Source organism: Syngnathus leptorhynchus, chromosome 18, assembly GCF_054491065.1.
Source record: "Syngnathus leptorhynchus isolate UIUO chromosome 18, UIUO_Slep, whole genome shotgun sequence".
In the NCBI taxonomy this organism is placed as follows: Eukaryota; Metazoa; Chordata; class Actinopteri; order Syngnathiformes; family Syngnathidae; genus Syngnathus; species Syngnathus leptorhynchus.
This window is the reverse complement of record NC_141212.1, coordinates 7,738,892-7,761,924: the sequence shown is the minus strand read 5'-3', so window position 1 is coordinate 7,761,924 and position 23,033 is coordinate 7,738,892. Positions and strand designations below refer to the sequence as shown.

General features: G+C 37.9%; 3 protein-coding genes across 14 annotated transcripts; 1 reads left to right on the top strand and 2 right to left on the bottom strand.

Annotated features, from left to right (window-relative positions):
* Positions 1 to 57: 57 nt before the first annotated feature.
* drc5 (dynein regulatory complex subunit 5) lies at positions 58 to 2,258 on the bottom strand. Of its 5 annotated transcripts, none has more exons than XM_085937910.1 (5): positions 2,090 to 2,258; positions 1,454 to 2,010; positions 908 to 1,357; positions 402 to 811; positions 58 to 293 (listed from the first exon to the last, which is right to left on the bottom strand). In XM_085937910.1, the coding sequence occupies exons 1-5, from the start codon at positions 2,235 to 2,237 to the stop codon at positions 134 to 136; spliced, it is 1,725 nt and encodes a 574-aa protein (XP_085794036.1). In that variant the 5' UTR covers positions 2,238 to 2,258; the 3' UTR covers positions 58 to 133. The 5 variants fall into 5 exon arrangements, with proteins under 5 accessions (XP_085794036.1, XP_085794034.1, XP_085794037.1 ...); XM_085937911.1 differs by having other exon boundaries at positions 161 to 293; positions 413 to 811; XM_085937913.1 differs by having other exon boundaries at positions 163 to 293; positions 460 to 811.
* Positions 2,259 to 12,283: 10,025 nt separating this feature from the next.
* On the bottom strand, positions 12,284 to 16,920 carry rnf8 (ring finger protein 8, E3 ubiquitin protein ligase). Of its 8 annotated transcripts, XM_085937916.1 has the most exons (9): positions 16,725 to 16,920; positions 15,996 to 16,124; positions 15,382 to 15,830; positions 15,096 to 15,303; positions 14,581 to 14,637; positions 14,400 to 14,519; positions 13,222 to 13,260; positions 13,044 to 13,151; positions 12,284 to 12,976 (listed from the first exon to the last, which is right to left on the bottom strand). In XM_085937916.1, exons 1-9 carry the CDS (start codon positions 16,836 to 16,838, stop codon positions 12,716 to 12,718), a joined length of 1,485 nt encoding a protein of 494 aa, XP_085794042.1. In that variant the 5' UTR covers positions 16,839 to 16,920; the 3' UTR covers positions 12,284 to 12,715. The 8 variants fall into 8 exon arrangements, with proteins under 8 accessions (XP_085794042.1, XP_085794040.1, XP_085794041.1 ...); XM_085937914.1 differs by having other exon boundaries at positions 15,096 to 15,830; XM_085937915.1 differs by having other exon boundaries at positions 14,581 to 14,634; positions 15,096 to 15,830.
* Positions 16,921 to 17,218: 298 nt separating this feature from the next.
* Positions 17,219 to 21,251, top strand: aida (axin interactor, dorsalization associated). Its single transcript, XM_085938093.1, has 10 exons — positions 17,219 to 17,590; positions 18,071 to 18,137; positions 18,220 to 18,273; positions 18,336 to 18,390; positions 18,477 to 18,540; positions 18,630 to 18,904; positions 19,031 to 19,153; positions 19,233 to 19,355; positions 19,427 to 19,544; positions 19,640 to 21,251. The coding sequence occupies exons 1-10, from the start codon at positions 17,484 to 17,486 to the stop codon at positions 19,737 to 19,739; spliced, it is 1,086 nt and encodes a 361-aa protein (XP_085794219.1). The 5' UTR covers positions 17,219 to 17,483; the 3' UTR covers positions 19,740 to 21,251.
* Positions 21,252 to 23,033: the final 1,782 nt, after the last annotated feature.

Below are 23,033 nucleotides of genomic sequence, written 5' to 3'. Positions count from 1 at the left end.
TAAGGATGGGAATTAACAATCCATCAATTGTGATTTAAAAAAATAAATAAATGCGGTATTGGCCCCCCCAGAAAAACAAATGCTAGCTCCGCCAGTAACTAATATCGCTTAACTACTCATCTACACTCAGCTTTCAAGCAAACATTTGTGAGTTATTAACCTGTTTATTGATATCATATTTTTTACACTTGGATTGACCAATCATCAATAGGCTGCAATAAAATATTAAATAAAATGAAAAAGTCCACAAAGAATCAGATACTGCTTTTGGAAGTGGATGTTTCAGATGGTTCCTGTGGATGCAAAAAGAGAAACCATGTTTTGCATTTTTGCATATAAAGATTGCAAAATTGTACAACAATAAAGCAGTAAAGAGGTTTAACAGAAAACAAGAGGCTGACATCAACTGTACATCATCTTGTTCTTGTGGCGCCTCGCCTTGTGGTTGCACCTCGTCACCTTGTGGTTGCACCTCGTCGCCTTGTGATTTCATCTCATCACCTTGTTCCTGTTCTTCCTCTAAGTTCTGGATACTGGTGCCAATCATCTCATCGGTGATGGAGTCACTCTTACTGCTACCAATCACCTCGTCGGCGATGGAGTCGCTCTTACTGCTGTCAATTACCTCGTCAATGATGAAGTCGCTCTCATGGATAAAGAGCACCTGGTTGGTGGCGGAGGCGTTCCTATTGGTGCAAACCACCTGGTTGATGACGGAGGCACTTTGCTCATCGATATCCGTCAGACGGACATCGCATTCCGTTAAGCAGCTGTTTTGAACTATGGCCTCCTCCAGAGCTTTGCCTCCATTCTGTTCATATGGGAAACAAAAGCAGTATGATTGAGGCAAAGTCTTGGCTGTAGTTCTCAAAAACAAAGCTCAATAAAAAAGCTGTATAATACTCACAACACCCAATTTATTGCAGGAGAGGTTGATGGTCTTCAGCGTTTGACTTTTAACCAGAACGTCCGACAGCATTATGGCAGTGGGCTCAGTCACGAGGTTGGCTCCAAGGTGCAGATGAAGCAGGGTGCGGTTCCTCACTAAGGCCTTGGCAATGGCGAGCCCCCCTTTGTCGGTCACACGGTTGATTCTTAGGTTGAGGGACAAAAGAGTCCGGTTATTGAACAAGGCTTTGGCAATGGCGTTGGCTCCCACGTCTCGAATTATGTTGTCGCTCAGGTTGAGGATCTCCAGTTTGCTGCTGTTGATAAGTTTGCTGACGGCCTTGGCCCCCTTATCTCCAATTACGTTGTGGGAAAGGTTGAGCTCAAGCAGGGATGGGTGCGCCGTTAGGTGTTTGGCCAGCAACTTGCACTTTTCATCATCAATGTGACTTTCATAGAGTCGTACAACCTGCAGAAATATTAAGCAGTTCTGTTCTGAAAGAATTGTTTTCAATTATTATTATTATTATTCAATTATCTGTTGCGTGCCAAAGGGGGAGCATACCTTCAAGGTCTTGCAGAATTGAAGGGCCATGGCAAGAGTCTCACAGTCTCGCTGAGCCATCTCTGTCATTTTCCATTCAAAGTTCATCCCGCAATGTTTGACCCTGTAGGTCAAGTGGAACTCTTCGAGGAAGCTTAGCTGCTTCAGGAGACTGCGGAAGTCAAAGTGCTCCATATGAGCTGCATCCGAGTCGGTTTCACTAAACCAGTCTACAGCATCTCCCTTGCTCTCTTTAATGGGTGGGAGCATCTGGGAGATATCCAGCCTCCTCACGTACGCCTCACACAGCGGGATCTCATCGGTAACAGTCTTGAGGGACGTTGTCTCTGGGATGAAGTGCTCGAGGATGTTTTCCAGGTGCCTCTCGAAAAACATTCGCTTCCAGCTGTGGTTGTAGTGAGACACGTCACAAATGTCCCACCGTTGCTCACAGGACCGCCGCCAGTAGACTCCATCATCGACCAAGTTGGCAGTCACAGAAAGGGGGAGAGAGAGCGGCAGTCTTTCCTGCACATAGTCTCTCTGGCTGAGTGTAAGCTCTTCAAAGATAGGAGTTTCTGCCAAAGATGGAGCATTGGATTAGTCTCTCTGAAATCATTGACTAGAATATGAATGCGAATAAAAACAATGGCATACCCTCAAAATGTTTCACAATACAGTCTAGGCAGAGAGTTGATAAAAAGGGCACAAGGCTTAAGGACCAGTTTGGCTTTTCAGCAATTGTCCTCCTTAATCTCCTGCGGTCCACAGCTAACATAGTTGGGCCTCCAGTGAACCTTGACATGATTGTTGGTGGTTTATGGAGGACTCCAACTAAAAAAAGTACATGAAATGATCATGCATTTTGTAAAAACCTGATTGTAAAGCACAGCTTGTATTTTAGACGAGCCACCATCTAGATATCCTACATGTTACTTATTTAAGCCTAAATATATTGTTAAAATGGTTTTATGAATGCATAAATAATGTATGAACATGAATAACTGCTACTTTAAGTATAATATCAGAGACTAGAATTTGCAATTTCTGGAGAAATTGCGTGTGAAGGCGAAATGGTTGAATAACTTTTTGGGGAATGCTGCCGAATAATGTTAAAACGAGTTGAATTACTTGAGAAATGTAGAAATTAGAGGTGAAAAATGGAATTTTGGAGAATTTGGTGGAATTTCAAATTTGAAAATGTGGAATATGGGGAATAGGGAGGAAAAAGATGAAGAGTTAAAAGTTGGAATGGGTTGAATCGGTTGAAAAATGTGGAAATTGGAGAAAAAAAACGGAATTTTGGAGAATCTGGTGGAATTTTAAAGAAATATAAATATTCCAGTTTGATTTGGGTCACTTCCGGTTTATTTTGGGTCACTTCTGGTTTATCTGAGGTCACTCCTGGTTTATTTGGGTCATTTCCGGTTCAATTTAGGTCACTTCTGGTTTGGCGGAGGTCACTTCCGGTTTATTTGGGGCCACTTCCGGTTAAAAAGGTCACTTCCGGTTTATTTGGGGTAACTTCCGGTTTATATAGGTCACTTCTGGTTTAGCTGAGGTCACTTCCGGTTTTCTGGGTCATTTTCGGTTCAATTTAGGCCACTTCCGGTCTAGCTGAGGTCACTTCCGGTTTATAGTGGTCACTTTCGGTTCAATTTAGGCCACTTCTGGTTTAGTTGAGGTCACTTCCAGTTTATTTGGGTCCCTTCCGGTTCAATTTAGGCCATTTCCGATTTAGCGGAGGTCACTTCCGGTTTATTTGTTGTCGTTTCCAGTTTATTTGGGTCACTTCCGGTTTAAAAGGGGTCACTTCCGGTTTACCTGAGGTTACTTCCTGTTTATTTAGGGTCACTTCCGGTTTACCTGAGGTCACTTCCAGGTCATTTGGGGTCACTTCCAGTTCATTCAAGGTTCATTGGATGGCCAAGATGGCCGCCACACTGGAATTCAAGGGTTGAATTTTGTAAGCATAGTGGAAGTGGGGTTGAAGGGGGGAGAATATGGTAAGCATAAGGTGAACGGTGGAATGATGCTATTAAACGAGAAATAAAAATGGTAAATTGATGTTGACTGAAATAAATTATTAAAATGATGTTTTTAAATTAAAATTAAATGAATAAATAAATAAATAAATGAATGAATAAAAAATAAATGAGTTAAGGAAAGAAATCATGATAAAAGTTGTCAGTAACAAATTCGAACTCATTCGGGAACGTGGCTCGTGTTGAATGTGCCATTAAGAATGAATGGGGGATTTTAAGGCACAAATTTGCTAATTATGCAAAAACGGTAAATGTTATGAACAAATAAAATACTAGCAATCATGCCGGGAATTTTTGGAACGTGTGAAAGTTGGAATGGGGTGAATCGGTTAAAGCATGTGGGAGTAGTTAGGTGTCAAAAAAGTGGGAGGAATAAAGTAGGATAATAACTAGAATTGGCAATTTCTGGAGAAATTGCGTGTGAAGGCGAAGGCACTTCACACTATTGTGGGACTCAAAATGATGATTAAATGACATACAAATGGTAAATTGATGATTAAATAAAATAAAAATGGCACGGCATTGATGATGATGATGAAAATAATTATTAAAATGTGTTAAAATTGAATGAATGAAAAATTAATGAATAAAAAAATTATCGCCAACCGGGATCGAACTCGCTCGCGGAAGTGGCTCGTGTTCAAAGCGCCATTGTCTTCTTACTGAGCTAAACAGCGACTTAGTGCTGCACTGGTGGAATGATGCTATTAAACGAGAAATAAAAATGGTACATGCCGTTAAAACGGTAAAATGATGTTATTAACTTAAAATTAAATGAATAACTAAATGAATGATGAAAATAATTATTAAAATGTGTTAAAATTGAATGAATGAAAAATTAATGAATAAAAAAATTATGGCCAAGCGGGACTCGAACTCGCTCGCGCACGTGGCTCGTATTCAAAGGACCATTGTCTTCTTACTGAGCTAAACAGCGGCTTAGTGTTGCTGCGGTGGAATGATGATATTAAACAAGAAATAAAAACGGTAAATGCCGTTAAAACGGTAAAATGATGTTTTTAACTTAAAATTAAATGAATAACTAAATGAATGAATGGAAAATAAATAAATAAAAAATAAAAGAGTTAAATAAACGAGTTAAGGAAAGAAATCATGAAAAAAGTTGTCAGATGTCAAAATTTGAACTCACTCCTGAACGTCGCTCGTGTCTAATGCGCCATTAAGAATGAATGGGGGATTTTAAGGCACAAATTTGCTAATTATGCAAAAACGGTAAATGTTATGAACAAATAAAATACTAGCAATTATGCCGTGAATTTTTGGAACGTGTGAAAGTTGGAATGGGGTGAATCGGTTAAAGCATGTGGGAGTAGTTAGGTGTCAAAAAAGTGGGAGGAATAAATTGTTTAATAACTAGAATTGGCAATTTCTGGAGAAATTGCGTGTGAAGGCGAAGGCACTTCACACTATTGTGGGACTCGAAATGATGATTAAATGACATAAAATTGGTAAATTGATGATTAAATAAAATAAAAATGTTAAATTAATGATGATGATGAAAATAATTATTAAAGTGATGTGTTAAAATTGAATGAATGAAAAAAAAATATTGGTCAAGCCGGATTCGAACTCGCACGGGAACAGCGCTCGTGCTTCAAATTCCAGTCTCTTCTTACTGAGCTAAACAGCGGCTCAGTGTTGCTGTGGTGGAATGATGATATTAAACGAGAAATAAAAATGGTACATGCCGTTAAAACGGTAAAATGATGTTTTTAACTTAAAATTAAATGAAAAACTAAATGAATGATGAAAATAATTGTTAAAATGTGTTAAAATTGAATGAATGAAGAATTAATGAATAAAAAAATTATGGCCAACCGGGACTCGAACTCGCTCGCGGACGTGGCTCGTGTTCTTAGGATCATTGTCTTCTTACTGAGCTAAACAGCGGCTTAGTGTTGCTGCGGTGGAATGGTGATATTAAACAAGAAATAAAAACGGTAAATGCCGTTAAAACGGTAAAATGATGTTTTTAACTTAAAATTAAATGAATAACTAAATGAATGAATGGAAAATAAATAAATAAAAAATAAAAGAGTTAAATAAACGAGTTAAGGAAAGAAATCATGAAAAAAGTTGTCAGATGTCAAAATTTGAACTCACTCCTGAACGTCGCTCGTGTCTAATGTGCCATTAAGAATGAATGGGGGATTTTAAGGCACAAATTTGCTAATTATGCAAAAACGGTAAATGTTATGAACAAATAAAATACTAGCAGTCATGCCGTGAATTTTTGGAACGTGTGAAAGTTGGAATGGAGTGAATCGGTTAAAGCATGTGGGAGTAGTTAGGTGTCAAAAAAGTGGGAGGAATAAATTGTTTAATAATAATAAGAAGAAAAATAAAGTAGAATAACAATAGTGTGAAGGCCTTCGCCTTCACACTAACTAGAATTGGCAATTTCTGGAGAAATTGCGTGTGAAGGCGAAGGCACTTCACACTATTGTGGGACTCGAAATGATGATTAAATGACATAAAATTGGTAAATTGATGATTAAATAAAATAAAAATGTTAAATTAATGATGATGATGAAAATAATTATTAAAGTGATGTGTTAAAATTGAATGAATGAAAAAAAAATATTGGTCAAGCCGGATTCGAACTCGCACGGGAACAGCGCCCGTGCTTCAAATTCCAGTCTCTTCTTACTGAGCTAAACAGCGGCTCAGTGTTGCTGTGGTGGAATGATGATATTAAACGAGAAATAAAAATGGTACATGCCGTTAAAACGGTAAAATGATGTTTTTAACTTAAAATTAAATGAAAAACTAAATGAATGATGAAAATAATTGTTAAAATGTGTTAAAATTGAATGAATGAAGAATTAATGAATAAAAAAATTATGGCCAACCGGGACTCGAACTCGCTCGCGGACGTGGCTCGTGTTCTTAGGATCATTGTCTTCTTACTGAGCTAAACAGCGGCTTAGTGTTGCTGCGGTGGAATGGTGATATTAAACAAGAAATAAAAACGGTAAATGCCGTTAAAACGGTAAAATGATGTTTTTAACTTAAAATTAAATGAATAACTAAATGAATGAATGGAAAATAAATAAATAAAAAATAAAAGAGTTAAATAAACGAGTTAAGGAAAGAAATCATGAAAAAAGTTGTCAGATGTCAAAATTCGAACTAGGAACGTCGCTCGTGTCTAATGCGCCTTTAAGAATGAATGGGGGATTTTAAGGCACAAATTTGCTAATTATGCAAAAACGGTAAATGTTATGAACAAATGAAATACTAGCAGTCATGCCGTGAATTTTTGGAACGTGTGAAAGTTGGAATGGAGTGAATCGGTTAAAGCATGTGGGAGTAGTTAAGTGTCAAAAAAGTGGGAGGAATAAAGTAGGATAATAATAAGAAGAAAAACTAGAATTGGCAATTTCTGGAGAAATTGCGTGTGAAGGCGAAGGCACTTCACACTATTGTGGGACTCGAAATGATGATTAAATGACATAAAAATGGTAAATTGATAATGCTGATTAAATAAAAATAAAAATGGTAATTTAATGATGATGATGAAAATAATTATTAAAATGTGTTAAAATTGAATGAATGAAAAATTAATGAATAAAAAAATTAGAGCCAACCGGGATTCGAGCTCGCTCGCGGAAGTGGCTCGTGGTCAGATGACCATTGTATTCTTACTGAGCTAAACAGCGACTTAATGTTCCTGCGGTGGAATGATGCTATTACACAATAAATAAAAATGGTGAATTCCGTTAAAACGGTAAAATGATGTTTTTAACTTAAAATTAAATGAATAACTAAATGAACTAGAATTGGCAATTTCTGGAGAAATTGCGTGTGAAGGCGAAGGCACTTCACACTATTGTGGGACTCGAAATGATGATTAAATGACATAAAATTGGTAAATTGATGATTAAATAAAATAAAAATGTTAAATTAATGATGATGATGAAAATAATTATTAAAGTGATGTGTTAAAATTGAATGAATGAAAAAAAAATATTGGTCAAGCCGGATTCGAACTCGCACGGGAACAGCGCTCGTGCTTCAAATTCCAGTCTCTTCTTACTGAGCTAAACAGCGGCTCAGTATTGCTGTGGTGGAATGATGATATTAAACGAGAAATAAAAATGGTACATGCCGTTAAAACGGTAAAATGATGTTTTTAACTTAAAATTAAATGAAAAACTAAATGAATGATGAAAATAATTATTAAAATGTGTTAAAATTGAATGAATGAATAAAAAAGTTATGGCCAACCGGGACTTGAACTCGCTCGCGGACGTGGCTCGTGTTCAATGGACCATTGTCTTCTTACTGAGCTAAACAGCGGCTTAGTGTTGCTGCGGTGGAATGATGATATTAAACAAGAAATAAAAACGGTAAAATGTTTTTAACTTAAAATTAAATGAATAACTAAATGAATGAACGGAAAATAAATAAATAAAAAATAAAAGAGTTAAATAAACGAGTTAAGGAAAGAAATCATGAAAAAAGTTGTCAGATGTCAAAATTTGAACTCACTCCTGAACGTCACTCTTGTCTAATGCGCCATTAAGAATGAATGGGGGATTTTAAGGCACAAATTTGCTAATTATGCAAAAACGGTAAATGTTATGAACAAATGAAATACTAGCAGTCATGCCGTGAATTTTTGGAACGTGTGAAAGTTGGAATGGAGTGAATCGGTAAAAGCATGTGGGAGTAGTTAGATGTCAAAAAAGTGGGAGGAATAAATTGTTTAATAATAATAAGAAGAAAAATAAAGTAGAATAACAATAGTGTGAAGGCCTTCGCCTTCACACTAATTAATGATGATGATGAAAATAATTATTAAAGTGATGTGTTAAAATTGAATGAATGAAAAAAGATATTGGTCAAGCGGGATTCGAACTCGCACGGGAACAGCGGTCGTGTTCCAAATTCCAGTGTCTTCTTACTGAGCTAAACAGCAGCTTAGTGTTGCTGTGGTGGAATGATGATATTAAACAAGAAATAAAAAAGGTAAATGCCGTTAAAACAGTAAAATGATGTTTTTAACTTAAAATTAAATGAATAACTAAATGAATGAATGGAAAATAAAAAAATAAAAAATAAAAGAGTTAAATAAACGAGTTAAGGAAAGAAATCATGAAAAAAGTTGTCAGATGTCAAAATTTGAACTCACTCCTGAACGTCGCTCGTGTCTAATGCGCCATTAAGAATGAATGGGGGATTTTAAGGCACAAATTTGCTAATTATGCAAAAACGGTAAATGTTATGAACAAATGAAATACTAGCAGTCATGCCGTGAATTTTTGGAACGTGTGAAAGTTGGAATGGGGTGAATCGGTTAAAGCATGTGGGAGTAGTTAGGTGTCAAAAAAGTGGGAGGAATAAAGTAGGATAACTAGAATTGGCAATTTCTGGAGAAATTGCGTGTGAAGGCAAAGGCACTTCACACTATTGTGGGACTCGAAATGATGATTAAATGACAGAAAAATGGTAAATTAATAATGATGATTAAATCAAATAAAAACGGTAAATTAATGATGATGATGAAAGTAATTATTAAAGTGATGTGTTAAAATTGAATGAATGAAAAAAAAATCATGGCCAAGCAGGATTCGAACTCGCTCGCGGACGTGGCTCGTGTTTAGGGACCATTGTTTTCTCACTGAGCTAAACAGCGACTATGTGTTTAATGTGGTGGAATGTTGCTATTAATCAAGAAATTAAAATGGTGAACAAAATGGTAAAATGATGTTTTTAACTTAAAATTAAATGAATAACTAAATGAAAAATAAAAACGGTAAATTAATGATGATGATGAAAGTAATTATTAAAGTGATGTGTTAAAATTGAATGAATGAAAAAAAAATTATGGCCAAGCAGGATTCGAACTCGCTCGCGGACGTGGCTCGTGTTTAGGGACCATTGTTTTCTCACTGAGCTAAACAGCAACTGTGTTTTTTGTGGTGGAATGTTGCTATTAATCAAGAAATTAAAATGGTGAACGTTAAAACGGTAAAATGATGTTTTTAACTTAAAATTAAATGAATAACTAAATGAATGAATGGAAAATAAATAAATAAAAAATAAAAGAGTTAAATAAATGAGTTAAGGAAAGAAATCGTGAAAAAAGTTGTCAGATGTCAAAATTTGAACTCACTCCTGAACGTCGCTCGTGTCTAATGCGCCATTAAGAATGAATGGGGGATTTTAAGGCACAAATTTGCTAATTATGCAAAAACGGTAAATGTTATGAACAAATAAAATACTAGCAGTCATGCCGTGAATTTTTGGAACGTGTGAAAGTTGGAATGGAGTGAATCGGTTAAAGCATGTGGGAGTAGTTAGGTGTCAAAAAAGTGGGAGGAATAAAGTAGGATAATAATAAGAAGAAGAAAAATAAAGTAGAATAACAATAGTGTGAAGGCCTTCGCCTTCACACTAATAATAATAAGAAAAATAAAGTAGAATAACAATAGTGTGAAGGCCTTCGCCTTCACACTAATAAAGTAGAATAACAATAGTGTGAAGGCCTTCGCCTTCACACTAATAATAAGAAGAAGAAAAATAAAGTAGAATAACAATAGTGTGAAGGCCTTCGCCTTCACACTAATAAGAAGAAGAAGAAAAAAAAAACTAGAATTTGCAATTCCTGAAGAAATTGCGTGTGAAGGTGAAGAAGTTGAATAAATACTCAGGGAATGCTGAAGAATGATGTTGAAACGAGTTGAATCGGTTGAAAAATGTAGAAATTAGAGTGGAAAAAGGAAATTTTGGAAAATTTGGTTGAATTTCAAATTTGAAAATGTGGAATTTATGGTAAGTGTGAATTTGGGGAATAGGGAGGAAGAATATGAAGAGTTGAAAGTTGGAATGGGTTGAATCGGTTGAAAAATGTAGAAATTAGAGTGGAAAAAGGAAATTTTGGAAAATTTGGTTGAACTTCAAATTTGAAAATGTGGAATTTATGGTAAGTGTGAATTTGGGGAATAGGGAGGAAGAATATGAAGAGTTGAAAGTTGGAATGGGTTGAATCGGTTGAAAAATGTAGAAATTAGAGTGGAAAAAGGACATTTTCGAATATTTGGTTGAATTTCAAATTTGAAAATGTGGAATTTATGGTAAGTGTGAATTTGGGGGATAGGGAGGAAGAATATGAAGAGTTGAAAGTTGGAATGGGTTGAATCGGTTGAAAAATGTAGAAATAAGAGTGGAAAAAGGAAATTTTGGAAAATTTGGTTCAATTTCAAATTTGAAAATGTGGAATTTATGGTAAGTGAATTTGGCGAATAGGGAGGAAGAATATGAAGAGTTGAAAGTTGGAATGGGTTGAATCGGTTGAAAAATGTAGAAATTAGAGTGGAAAAAGGAAATTTTGGAAAATTTGGTTGAAGTTCGAATTTGAAAAATGTGAAATTTTTGCTAAATGGGAAGCTGTGGAATAGGTAGGCAAAAGATGAACAGTTGAAAGTTGGAACGAGTTGAATCGGTTGAAGTATGTAGAAATTAGAAGTGAAAAACGAAATTTTGTGAAATTTTGCGAAATTTTGTGAAAATTGACATTTTTGAATTTGGCAAGTTCGGGAATGTCCCCAATGTGATTTGAATGTGTTGAATTATGTGAATTTCAAACTGGAACAACGTAAATGTGAAATGTTGAATCTGCCATTAAGAATGAAAGTATGTGGAAGTAGTTAAGCGTCAAAAAAGTGGGCACAACAAAAAAGTAGAATAACAATAGTGTGAAGGTCTTCACCTTCACACTAATAAAGTAGAATAACAATAGTGTGAAGGCCTTCGCCTTCACACTAATAACAAGAAAAAAAAAAAAGTAGAAGAACAATAGTGTGAAGCCCTTCGCCTTCACACTAATAAAGTAGAAGAACAATAGTGTGAAGGCCTTCGCCTTCACACTAATAAGAAGAAAAAAAATAAAGTACAAGAACAATAGTGTGAAGGCCTTCGCCTTCACACTATAATAATAATAAGAAAAAAAATAAAGTACAAGAACAATAGTGTGAAGGCGAAGGCCTTCACACTAATAATAAAGTAGAAGAACAACTTCGCCTTCACACTAATAATAAAGTAGAAGAACAATAGTGTGAAGGCCTTCGCCTTCACACTAATAAAGGACAAGAATAACAATAGTGTGAAGGTCTTCACCTTCACACTAATAAAGGACAAGAATAACATTAGTGTGAATAATAATAAAGTGAATGGAGTAGAATAACATAAGTGTGAAGGCCTTCGCCTTCACACAATAAAAAAGTGAATGGAGTAAAATAACATAAGTGTGAAGGCCTTTGCATTCACACAAATATCCTCTGCTTTGTTAAATCATTAACATTTTTAAAATGCAAAAAATATTCCTGCAATCATGCTAATACTGTATCGTCAGCTTTGTTAAATCATCACTACAATTTTTAAAATGCTAGAACTTTCCACCAATCATGTTGATTGAATTAAAACATAAAGCCTACTTTCATCAACTGTGACTAGGCCCGTGCGTGCCACCTCTTCTGCCGATTTAATTGGGAAAGACTCATGGCAATATAATTTTAAACACTATTGATAAAATAAGATTTGTATTAGTCTCTGAAGACACGTACCTGCTGTCTTGGTGAGCCGCGCGTTTCCATAGTTACGGAATGCTCTTGCGCCAGTCAATGGAATAAGAAAATACTGCTACCCACAGGACAGTAAGGGAATCGCAACGGCTGTGCTTAGGAAAATAAACCGGATGATTTAAGCACAAATTGGCACCAGTAAATCGACAAAGAGCCAGGAAATTTAAAAAGTGAGTGTGTCAGGGATTATACTTAAACAGAAACTATTTAATCTTTCAGCACACAAACACATTTCCTAGAAACAAAAACAACACAGATCTTAACTCGATCTGTTTCCAAAACGTCCTAGGAACATCCTGGAGAAGACAAGACAACAAGAAAGTCCAGTTCTGGGTGTCCTAAGAGCAGAAGCTGCTGTTATGGACGTCGGCTTGAGGGTTCTTAATCCTTCAGCAGTTCACGCAGTCTTTCTTCACTGTGGTGAAGAGGTGGTCTGCATCCAGATGTTGACATTCAGACCAATGATGAAGGTCTTGCTGTCATGACATTGTGTTTCGTTTGTTGTGATGTCACAAGTACACTGTCAGTATTTCTTCTCATCACTAATATTTTGGTCATCCCGACAGGTATTTCCTTTTGAACTGTTGAAAGTATGTACAAGTGTCATTACCTTCAACAGAACAAAAAGATTATGTTGAGGTTTCGGCTCCTGCTCCATCGTAACTTGATTTAATGCACAACTCTCCTTTCCTCTCAGAGACGAGCATCTGCCGTCTGATCTTCATATCCAAACCTAGGTTCTCCACCATGCTGTCGATGAAGTTGTTCAGCGCCAGACATTGGGTTTGGGACTTGATGGCCTGCCGGCAGATGGGGCACTCCTCTTTCTTTTTGCGCCACTGCTTGATGCAATAGCAGCAGAAGCTATGTGCACAATTTAGGGTGACAGCCTAAAGGGAAAAAGTCAATTTTTTGGTATTCCTTGATATGATCAAATGCGAGTCACCTGACTGTCACCTCAATAAGGAGCTCAGAACAGATGATGCACTGAAGCTCGTTTTCCAGGGTCGTGGTCACTTGCGTGACAACTTCCTCCTTTTGGGCCCTCGCCTTTTCCTTCTCCGCCTGGAAACAGAAATAATGTGAGGTGCTACAAATACGCTGCGCTAAAAAGATCCCAGGTGTGGAAACCCACCTTAGTCACTTCGAGTTCTCTGTTTTTGTCCAACAGAATCTTGAACATTTAAAAAAAAAAAAAGCACAAGTTCATCCATTACTTTTCTCTGCTAATGAGCAAGAACAAATTGAACAATGAGAAAAAAAATACAACGTGGAATGTGTCATGACTATCGGTCTTTGATTATTCTAGTGGCTTTGGTCACATAGACCAGGGGTCCCCAACCACCGGGCCGCGGACTGGTACTGGTCCGTGGGTCACTTGGTACCTGGCCGCCAAGCCGCAAAGGATTTTCTTTTTTTTTTAATCGACGATCAATTAATTCAGGTCAAGACGCTCGTCCCGGTCATGTGACGTTTCCCCAGTCGAGCCCACAAAGATAGCAAAAATGAGTATGAATTTATTTTGAAAAATGTTTAAAAATGGCGATTCTCTCCCAATTACATCCGTCGGTTCTGGTCAAGACACTTGTTTCGGTCATGTGACATGTCACGTCAGTCGAGCCCGCGAAGCAAGAAAAAATGAGCAAGAAACAAAGATGTTTGGAAGGCTTCTTCGGAAAGGGAAAAAAGCCCAATGAGGAGACGACTACGACTTCTAAGAAAAGGAAAGCTGCATTTAAAAGAACATTTCTGGAGTCCTACTTAAAATATGGATTTATCGCCTCCAGTGACTCTGACGTGCCAAGCCCACTCTGCATAATATGTGGTGACACGCTAGCTAACGAGGCAATGAAGCCTTCAAAACTGTTTTGGCAAATGGAGACTAAGCATCCTGTGTTAAAAGACAAACCTTAACCACTTCAGATGTCATTGTCTCCGATTACGTCTAGATGGGACCAGCTTGTTTCTGAGAAATAAGCTCGGGGCTCCCACTAATTCAACCTAATGGTGAGTTTTATTTTTATGTCGTTTATACTTGTTTTTATGCCAGTCGTATCATTTTATTTCATCGTATTAATATATTTATTATAAATGTATAATTTATTTATATAAATGTATTATTTATTTACATAAAGGTCGGTCCGCGAAAATATTTCTGACACGAAACCGGTCCGTGGCGCAAAAAAAGGTTGGGGACCACTGACATAGACAATAATTGGTTATGTTAGTGACATAGTTCCTTATTTCTTCACATATTAGATACATCATTTAATCGTTATATACTTGAGTTACTCAATTACACTTTGTCAGAACCTTTTGCCTTCTATGCCTTCCGCGTCCAGCTCTGCTCTCTGTTGTTACTTTGAAATTTTGTACATGCAACTTTTTGGTTTCCCACTCATGTCTACTACTGTCTGCTTCTGGGTCCAAATCCTGCATTAAATGTGACAGATTGCATTACTCGATGGTAATTTATGTATGATATGTTGTTTACCTCCTGCAAGGTGTTTTCTAACTGCTTTTCCATCAGCTCCTTTTCCTGCTGTGTCTTCTGAGGCCATAATAAGAAAAGAAAAAAAATTCTGCATGGTTGGCAGGGCTTTTTTTTGGTTTTATTCCAGCCGCATGTATTTCGATTAAACGGAAGAGGATTAGGGCCAGTGAAGGAAAAAAAAACGAGGGGTGACAGGATTCTGACTTTTTTTTCTCAGAATTCTGACTTTAAAGTCAGAATTCTGAGAATAAAGTCAGAATTCTGACTTTGTTCTCAGAATTCCCAATTTCTGAATTTAAACTCAGAATTCTGACTTTATTCTCAGAATTCTGACTTTAAAGTCGGAATTCTGACTTTAAAGTCAAAATTCTGAGAAAAAAAGTCAGAATCCTGTCACCCATCGTTTTTTTTCTTCTTCACTGACTCTAATCCTCTTCCGTACGATTAGGATGCAATTCATTTAAAATACAAATCGGTTCATAATGGAACAAGATTTTCTTTGAGCGTGTTCTCACCTCTTGTTGCTTCTCAGTTTCACGGACGGATCTCTCAAACGTCTCCATTTTCAGCAGCTTGGCTTGGAGGGTCTTGAGCTGTCGTTGTAGCTGGTTGATCTGCTCCTCCCTAAACGGATCGGCCGATTGGGGCTCACCTTCCAGTGAGGTCACCTGCCTCTGTGTGCTGTCTACCTGCTCCCTGAGCATGGAGATGTTCTGGCTATATCTGCAAGAGGGAAAGCAGAGAGGTGTTCTGGCATGTGTCGTCTTCCTCAAGGCAGAATGTAATGTCAAAGGAAACAACATGTGCATCTGCAAGTTGTCAAGGTCACAGAGGACGTCTAAGCCACCACAAGCCCGCTCCAAGTCTTCCACTTGTGGTTTGGGAGGGGCCTCCTTCAGCTGAGCGCAACCACGACACTCTTGGTGCTCGGCTGGAGACAGCGGGCATGGCTGTGTCACCGACTTGTCTAGGTCCGAGCAGCGGTACAATTTAGTCTTTGAGGTAGATGGCTCCCCTTCTTCCTCGATCAGTTTCCTTTTCATAGGTACGCTCACAACTTTGGTGTCTGTTTTCTGCCCCTTTAGCAATTTGTGTTGAATTTCTCTGAGGGGTCGCTTCACAAGTTTGTAGTCAAACGCAGCTTTAGATCCCATGATAGGAACACCGAGACGTACGGAATCGCCTAGCTGAAGCAGGTGGGCTTTTTCAGTGGGTATGCGGATCCCATTCACCCACACACCATTGAGACTCTGATGGTGATCACATAAAGAACAAAAATATATGTTTTATACACCACAAACAACAAATATTTCTGTATCGACTGAAATGTACAAACTTGAAAAAGCTACACTTCATCATCAAGCCCTGCGGTACGCTAATGAATTAACACCACAGTCCTACTAACTAATGGGTACCTGTTTGTCTGTCACTGTCCAATGTCCATCTTCCCTTTGAGAAAAAGTGCAGTGAAGCCTGGAGATCATTAAAGGGCAACATGGGGACACAAGTTGGTAGGTCACGCCAAAACCACGGCCAATAGAAACCTACACACAAGAAAGGTACAAATGGTAATTTTTGTCAGTCTTCGTGGCTGCATATAACGTATGTGACAATAAAATGTGAGCAAGGCTTTTTGTCTTATGTACTTACAACTACACTTATACTGATGTTAACAGAAGTATTTTGTTTTAACTTTTGGGTCTTTTTTTGCATATAAATAACCTACTAGTGGAAGAATTGATATTAAGATATTTCACTTCTTCCTACTCCCTTTGAACATGTTAAACTACCTTCATAATTTTTTTCTTGAAAGTTTAGATTTATATGTTCAATCAAAATCAATCAATCAATCAATCAATCAATCAATCAATCAATCAATCAATCAATCAATCAATCAATCAAGTTATTTATTCGATATAACTTTTGAAGCTAGCTTTAAAATTGGGGTCGATGCATGCAAAATATTGCATGAAAATCATCCACAGAGGAAATTCCACTGCATTTGTTTTTACTGAGGACTGCAAAACAGACCTGCGTGACGGGATCACACGAAAATCACCTCATGACGTCTCCAATTTAAAGGTTTACAAAGTTAAAGGTTATTTCTGATTAGCTAGCTAACGAAGCTAAATGAATGTACGAACTTGTGTGTTTTCTACCAAGCGAAGCCAGTCTGAATTATTCCCGACCCCCATTAAACAAACAACTTCTGAGTCCGAACTTTCATCCTCAGAGTCATTAGACGGAGAAGGGTCCATTTTGACTTTATCCGGATTTATCTCGTATCGTGCTGTTCTGAATAGTGCTTCATTCCGTGGCTGACGTAGTAAGATTGTCTGAGTAAAGTTACGCTTTATCCGGTATATGCTCTTGGGTATTTCCAAAATAAAACGACATGGAGGGATGTGCTGGAAATGATTACAAGATTACCAGTAAAGATATTCTATCTAATTTATGACGTTGTTCAGAAAGGTAGTTATCATTACCCTGCGACTACTATTGATAGAAATCTATTATTTTCTTCTCATTATTAAATGTAATTTGATAAATGGGTTTTAATTTCTTGCAATTCGACTCAAATGATCAATTCCTTCTTTTGCCGCCCCACTCGCGCAAAGCGTGTTTCAAATCGCGCACACCCTCAGCACGAGGCGGGACTTCCGGTGACTTCTCCTCCTCGCGGATGAGACTTCGGGGTGAGCGCATAACAGACAGAAAGGGTTTGGTACATTCCGGTAATAGTCAGGGTGTCATCATTCGGCGTGTGAGTCAGCGCGGAACCGAAACTGCTGCAGACAGCGCCGCTGCGGAGGCGCAGAAGTCCTGAAGAAGCCCCACTCTTAGATGAACGTCGCCCTCCGGTATGCTGCCCTGAGTCTGCCGCCGGCACCCACCCTGCCAACATGTCTGATGTCAACAAGACTCTGCAGAAATGGCACACCAGTTTCAGAAAAGGCACAGACTTTGACTCGTGGGGACAGTTAGTGGAGGCTATAGACGAGTACCAAATGTAAGTGTGTGTCCTGCCTCTAACATGCGAGCACATGTATGCACTACTCCATCAGTTGGAGTCATTGGAAAGGGAGCTCGCTCAAGTTGGCCCCCCGAGCTGTCTTTCAGACCTCGGGAGCATTTAGTGAATCTTCCACACAAATGATGCGATGTGGCATTTGTTGCGTGCGCGTTCAACTACTGTCTTCCTTCACCAGTGCGAGTGTGTGTTGCTTTGTGTAGACATTCACCAATATTCCTCAGCCACACCCTCTCATTGTTATGGGTTGGTTTCCTACTTGACAATAAAAAAAATAACAACCCATCCCTCAGGAAAACAAAAATAAATCACGATAATGTTCCCCCCGGCTAAGTGTAAAATTACATGAATATGGTAGGCATTGGTTTGAAATTGTCTCGCATTTCTCTCTGAAATGTGTGGAAATGTGCACCGCACAATCATTTATTCTATTTGATAACTTTTTTAATTTAATTCTAGTCTTGCAAGGCAGCTACAAAAAGAAGTGCAGTCATCCAACTCATCAGACTTCACTGAAGAACAGAAGGTATACAATTCAGTAGGTTGTGTTGTGTAAACAAGAACTTCATGTTTTTATAATTGACTTAACATGTTAGTTTTCTTTTTAGAAAACTTTAGGGAAGATTGCAACATGCCTAGAGATGAGGAGTATCAGTTTGCAGGTTAGTCTAACATGCATCAGTTACATTACATATAGACATATAATTCTTATTTGTGTCTTTAGAGCACACAGTCAACTGAGGAGTTCAAGTTGGAAGACTTGAAGAAACTGGAAAGCGGTGAGTCATTTACCACCATTTGTTTGCTGTTTAGCAACGTTCCTCATCATCCTAACCTATGCATAACATGTCCTTATTGTCCACAGTCATTAAGAATGTATTGACGTACAATAAAGCCTTTCCCTTTGATGTCCAACCAGTGCCTTTAAGGTAAAGAGCAGCTTTTGGTATGATTAATAATCAAACTTGTATTGAATGATTGACACATAAATGACACTATTTTTGTGCATTCTCATCAGAAAAATCCTCGCTCCTGGTGAGGAGGAGAATCTGGAGCTGGAGGAAGAAGATGTCCCTGCGGTCGCTGGTTCCACAGAAGCGTTTCCCCCGAGAGCTCCCGGTACTTTCAAACCAAAAGCGAACACGGCCGCTCCCGCCCCTTTGCCAGCTTGGTTGAGTCACAATGTCCCATTTGATGTGGCCATCTGTGTTTTCTGTCCAATTCCGTCGGCACCATGCATGACCTCACCTCTCATTCTTGCCTGCCTGCCTGCTTTATTCCCAGCCTCACAAGGTAGGACCTTATCATCAAAGTACTGCCGTTATGTGCATGTCTTAGATCCCCTGAGATCAACAAATGCCCTCGATGCACAATGGGGGAAAAGTAGTTTAATCTTTGTGACATCATTGACCTCTTTAGGTACCTTGTTGCCACGGTTACCCTCCGAGCCTGAAATGACGTTGCTTACGATAAGAATAGAAAAGATTGGGCTCAAAGATGCCGGGCAATGCATCGACCCATACATGACCATTAGTGTCAAAGGTACAAAAATGCATCACAGCGCCTACCTCATTACGATAGCGATTGCTGCTTGTATCATGAAAAATCCGACTGTGTGCAGATTTGAACGGGGTGGACTTGAACCCTGTTCAGGACACCCCAGTCGCCACCAAGAAGGAAGACATCTACATTCACTTCATTATGGACGTCGAGATCCAAAGGCATCTGGAAAAACTAACTAAAGGTAACAGGACAAAACAAGTATGAGCCAAATTTCCAGAACTCACAAATTGTGTGTGATCTTGTCGTCTGCAGGGGCAGCTATTTTCTTTGAATTCAAGCACTATAAACCCAAGAAGAGGTTCACCAGCACAAAATGTTTTGCATTTTTGGAAATGGATGAGATCAAGCCCGGACCAGTTGTGATTGAGCTGTGAGTCAAGTATTGTACATTATTCCATTTATTGATGGATATCTTTTGACAAAATGAAAATGGCATCGTTGAACCCCGTAATTTTGAATTTCCAGGTACAAGAAGCCCACCGACTTCAAGAGAAAGAAACTGCAGCTTCTCACAAAGAAACCACTTTATCTTCATCTTCATCAAACCTTGCACAAGGACAGCTAAGATGCCCACAAGGCACCACTACAAAATTTCAAGTATTTCTTTCCTCCGTGATCATTTCAAGACTAAAGGGAACCCAACGTAACATTTCCCCCATTATTTTTTTCTTTCTTTCATTCTTTCAAACCGTGTGTGGACTATTTGGAATACTTTCACGCGGCAACATTTTAACCCAAAGTGAGGTTGTGTCAATACGAGGTGCTCAACTATCTCTGTTTGCACTGTTAGACCTTGAAACTGGAGTGCGCAAAACACGTTGCCCAAAAGCCCACTCGTGTAGCGAACATTAAGCTTGACCGTGGAATTTGGGCTTGCAGAATTTTTTGTTACTTTTTAATTAATTAATTCATCCATACATACAAGATGTGACATGTCACTAAATTGTATATTAACAAAATTACATCAACAATCTATGTAAAATATTGTATGAAATATTTAAAAAACAATTACATTAGAATAAAATAATTACTGCAAATTAAAATACAACAGACTGTTCATCAAAAATTAAAATATTTTTTAAATGTAGTAATTAATTTGAACATCTTGTTCAAGATCCTATCAATAAAAATACTTTTTTAAAGTAGCAATTAATTTGAATATCTTGTTCAAGATCCTCCATTTAGGAATCACAGCCATTTTATGCTTCTGTTTTTCAAAAGTATATTTGCGCAATTGATTGAGGATGAACATAGGAATAGAACATACATATTTCAGAGTTGATATGTTATTTACTTTTGACATTTGGCAGCTATTTGACAGAAGTGACGCATATAAACATAAATAATAAATTAATTTAGTGCCACTGCCTCTAGCCACGGTGGGATTGTAATGACATTTGGATTAAGTGGTGCAGTTTTTCTTTCACTCTCGTGTCTTTGACCTTTATTTTCTGCTCGTCAGGTGGCATTTGTAGAGTAATAGCAACAGATATGTGATGGCCTTTGTCGCAAAGCTTAATTGGAATGTCACGTTTATGCACAAAATACTCAAGCTCACTTGCTGCGAGAGTGGGAGGGGTCAAAATGGATGCCAAAAGGCTTAGATGTTATTTGGAATATAGACTTACATTTTTTTTATTTGAAAAATAATTGATGTCACTTTTATATGATGGTCTTCACTCATTTTAATTGCAATACTTGATTTTCAAATTTTATTTTTCCTAAACATCCAGGATTCTATATGAAGTGTAAGATACACTCTGATGAAAATGCAGTAACTATGTAAAAATGTGATGTGTGCCTGGACTCATAAGACTGACAGGGGAATTTGATCAAAATATAAATTTCTATTAAACTGAAGAGATTTTTTTCATCATTTTAACACACTTGACAATATGATATTTAATGTCCAGTTTGTATTCACACCATCAGGACATTTACTCTTTCCATAGTCTGAACGTGTTAAGAAAATAACAATGACCGATGGAAATTAAAACAATTAACCTGCAGAAGTGTGAATTTAGAATCATACTCCAAAGTGGAAAAATCCCAGTACAAGTCAAAATGATGCTCAGGTGGGTGTGTTGACTCCACATATCTGTATGCATTCCCGACAACATCCACACACTCTCCTCTTGGTCTGAGGAACGAGCAGAACACTTAATAGCAAATTAAATTTTATTTCAATCAGGCCCTCTGTAAAGTTAATTCAGATTTGTTAATTACCGTAATTTTAGGACTATAAGTCGCAGTTTTTGTCATAGTTTGGGTGGGGGGGGCCACTTATATGTGATTTTTTTCAAAAATTTTCAAAATTCAAAAATCTGCGAAAAACAAACCGTGATGTAGCAAGGGATTACTGTCATTTGAACTGCAAGTGACGTCACCCGTGCCGCGCGGGGGTTGTTTACATAAGAGACAAAGGATTTGATCACGGGATGACAAAGATGACGAAGGGCCCCACGTACTACCGGCATCATTAACGGCTTTGTTTGTAAGTGACACGGAGGACAAAGAGTTTGAAGGATTTAATGATTTGGAGTGACACAGAAGATTTGAAAAACTATTATGGCTTTTACGCACGCCCGGTCCTTCTCGACGGAAGCTCTCTTTCCCCTCCGTGGATGGAAGTCGGGGGCCGGCGCTCGGCCGGGTGGCTGTCCAGGGACGGTGGATGGGGCTCGCACATGGCTTTTACGCACACCCGGTCCTATTTATGGAGCGCCCTTCCACCTCCGTGGCTGGATGTTCAGTAGTTGTTGGCTCGTTGAACTCTTGTTTTGTTAAATAAAGACCCGTTTACCAAGCCCACGTCTTTCTTGGTATTTTGTTAACGCTACAACATAGTTATGTACTAGATCGCTGCAGCCCACGCGCGCCGTTGTTGACATGAACGAGGAATTTGATCGATGGAATTAATGATTTGGAGTGACACAGATAGTTTGATAACGTTGTTGTAATATGATAGTTATTTAAAATATACTATATATACCGTTATATGAGTCTGTGGTATAATTAGAAATGCAATTTGCAACGGGTCCGACGTCAGCATATGCGGCACATAGGCAGCATTGTTTACATAAAGCACGATGGATAGATTTAATGAATTGAAGCAACACATGGTTTGATAATAGTTACTGATTTAAAATATACTTTATATATCGTTATATGGGTCTGTGAAATAATTGGAAATGCAAATCATGACAAATCAGAGGGCGAGCGTACTCTGCATTGTTTACCTAATAGACGATCGATGGATTTAATGATATGGAGTGACACAGATGGTTTGATAATGTTGCTGTAATATGATAGTTATTCGAAATATACTTTATATATCGTTATATGGATCTGTGGTATAATTAGAAATGCTAACAAATAAACAAATAGTCAGACGTCAGCATATGCGGCACATACGCGTACTGCAGCATTGTTCACATAAAGCACATCGATGAATTTAATGAATTGGAGTGACACAGATGGTTCGATAAACGTGTTATGTAATACTTGAATAACTCTGAATGTTACGTCAGGCCCTTTCTCAGCTCCTCATTTGTGTATATGTTACGTTAGCATACTGTATCGTTTAACCTGTTGTTGCTGGTTCATGTCTGTTTTCGGTGTTGGATTTTGACAAATACATTCGCCCTAAAAGTGCGACTTATACTCCGGAGAGACTTATATATGTTTTTTTTTTCACTTTATTGTGCATTTTATGGCTGGTGCGATTTATACTCCGGAGCGACTAATAGTTCGAAAATTACGGTAATTTAATTCCTATTACACAGTGTACACAAATGTAACAACATTAATAAACAGATTTCTTTGTGTTTGACACCCTTTCTTTCTCCCTCCAAAAGTA

Bases quoted from the DNA above. Each gene is read 5' to 3' on its own strand.
- drc5 (XM_085937908.1), bottom strand. From the start codon at position 2,237: ATGTCAAGGTTCACTGGAGGCCCAACTATGTTAGCTGTGGACCGCAGG. The intron at 1,358-1,453 runs GTATGCTCCCCC...ATATTTCTGCAG, and splicing joins AATTCTGCAAGACCTTGAAG to GTTGTACGACTCTATGAAAG. The intron at 812-907 runs GTGAGTATTATA...CCATATGAACAG, and splicing joins CCTGCAATAAATTGGGTGTT to AATGGAGGCAAAGCTCTGGA.
- rnf8 (XM_085937914.1), bottom strand. From the start codon at position 16,838: ATGGACCCTTCTCCGTCTAATGACTCTGAGGATGAAAGTTCGGACTCA. The intron at 14,520-14,580 runs GTAAACAACATA...CATTTAATGCAG, and splicing joins TAGAAAACACCTTGCAGGAG to GATTTGGACCCAGAAGCAGA. The intron at 13,261-14,399 runs GTTCTGACAAAG...TAAATGTTCAAG, and splicing joins GAAGGCATAGAAGGCAAAAG to ATTCTGTTGGACAAAAACAG.
- aida (XM_085938093.1), top strand. From the start codon at position 17,484: ATGTCTGATGTCAACAAGACTCTGCAGAAATGGCACACCAGTTTCAGA. The intron at 18,274-18,335 runs GTTAGTCTAACA...TTGTGTCTTTAG, and splicing joins TGAGGAGTATCAGTTTGCAG to AGCACACAGTCAACTGAGGA. The intron at 19,356-19,426 runs GTAACAGGACAA...TGTCGTCTGCAG, and splicing joins TCTGGAAAAACTAACTAAAG to GGGCAGCTATTTTCTTTGAA.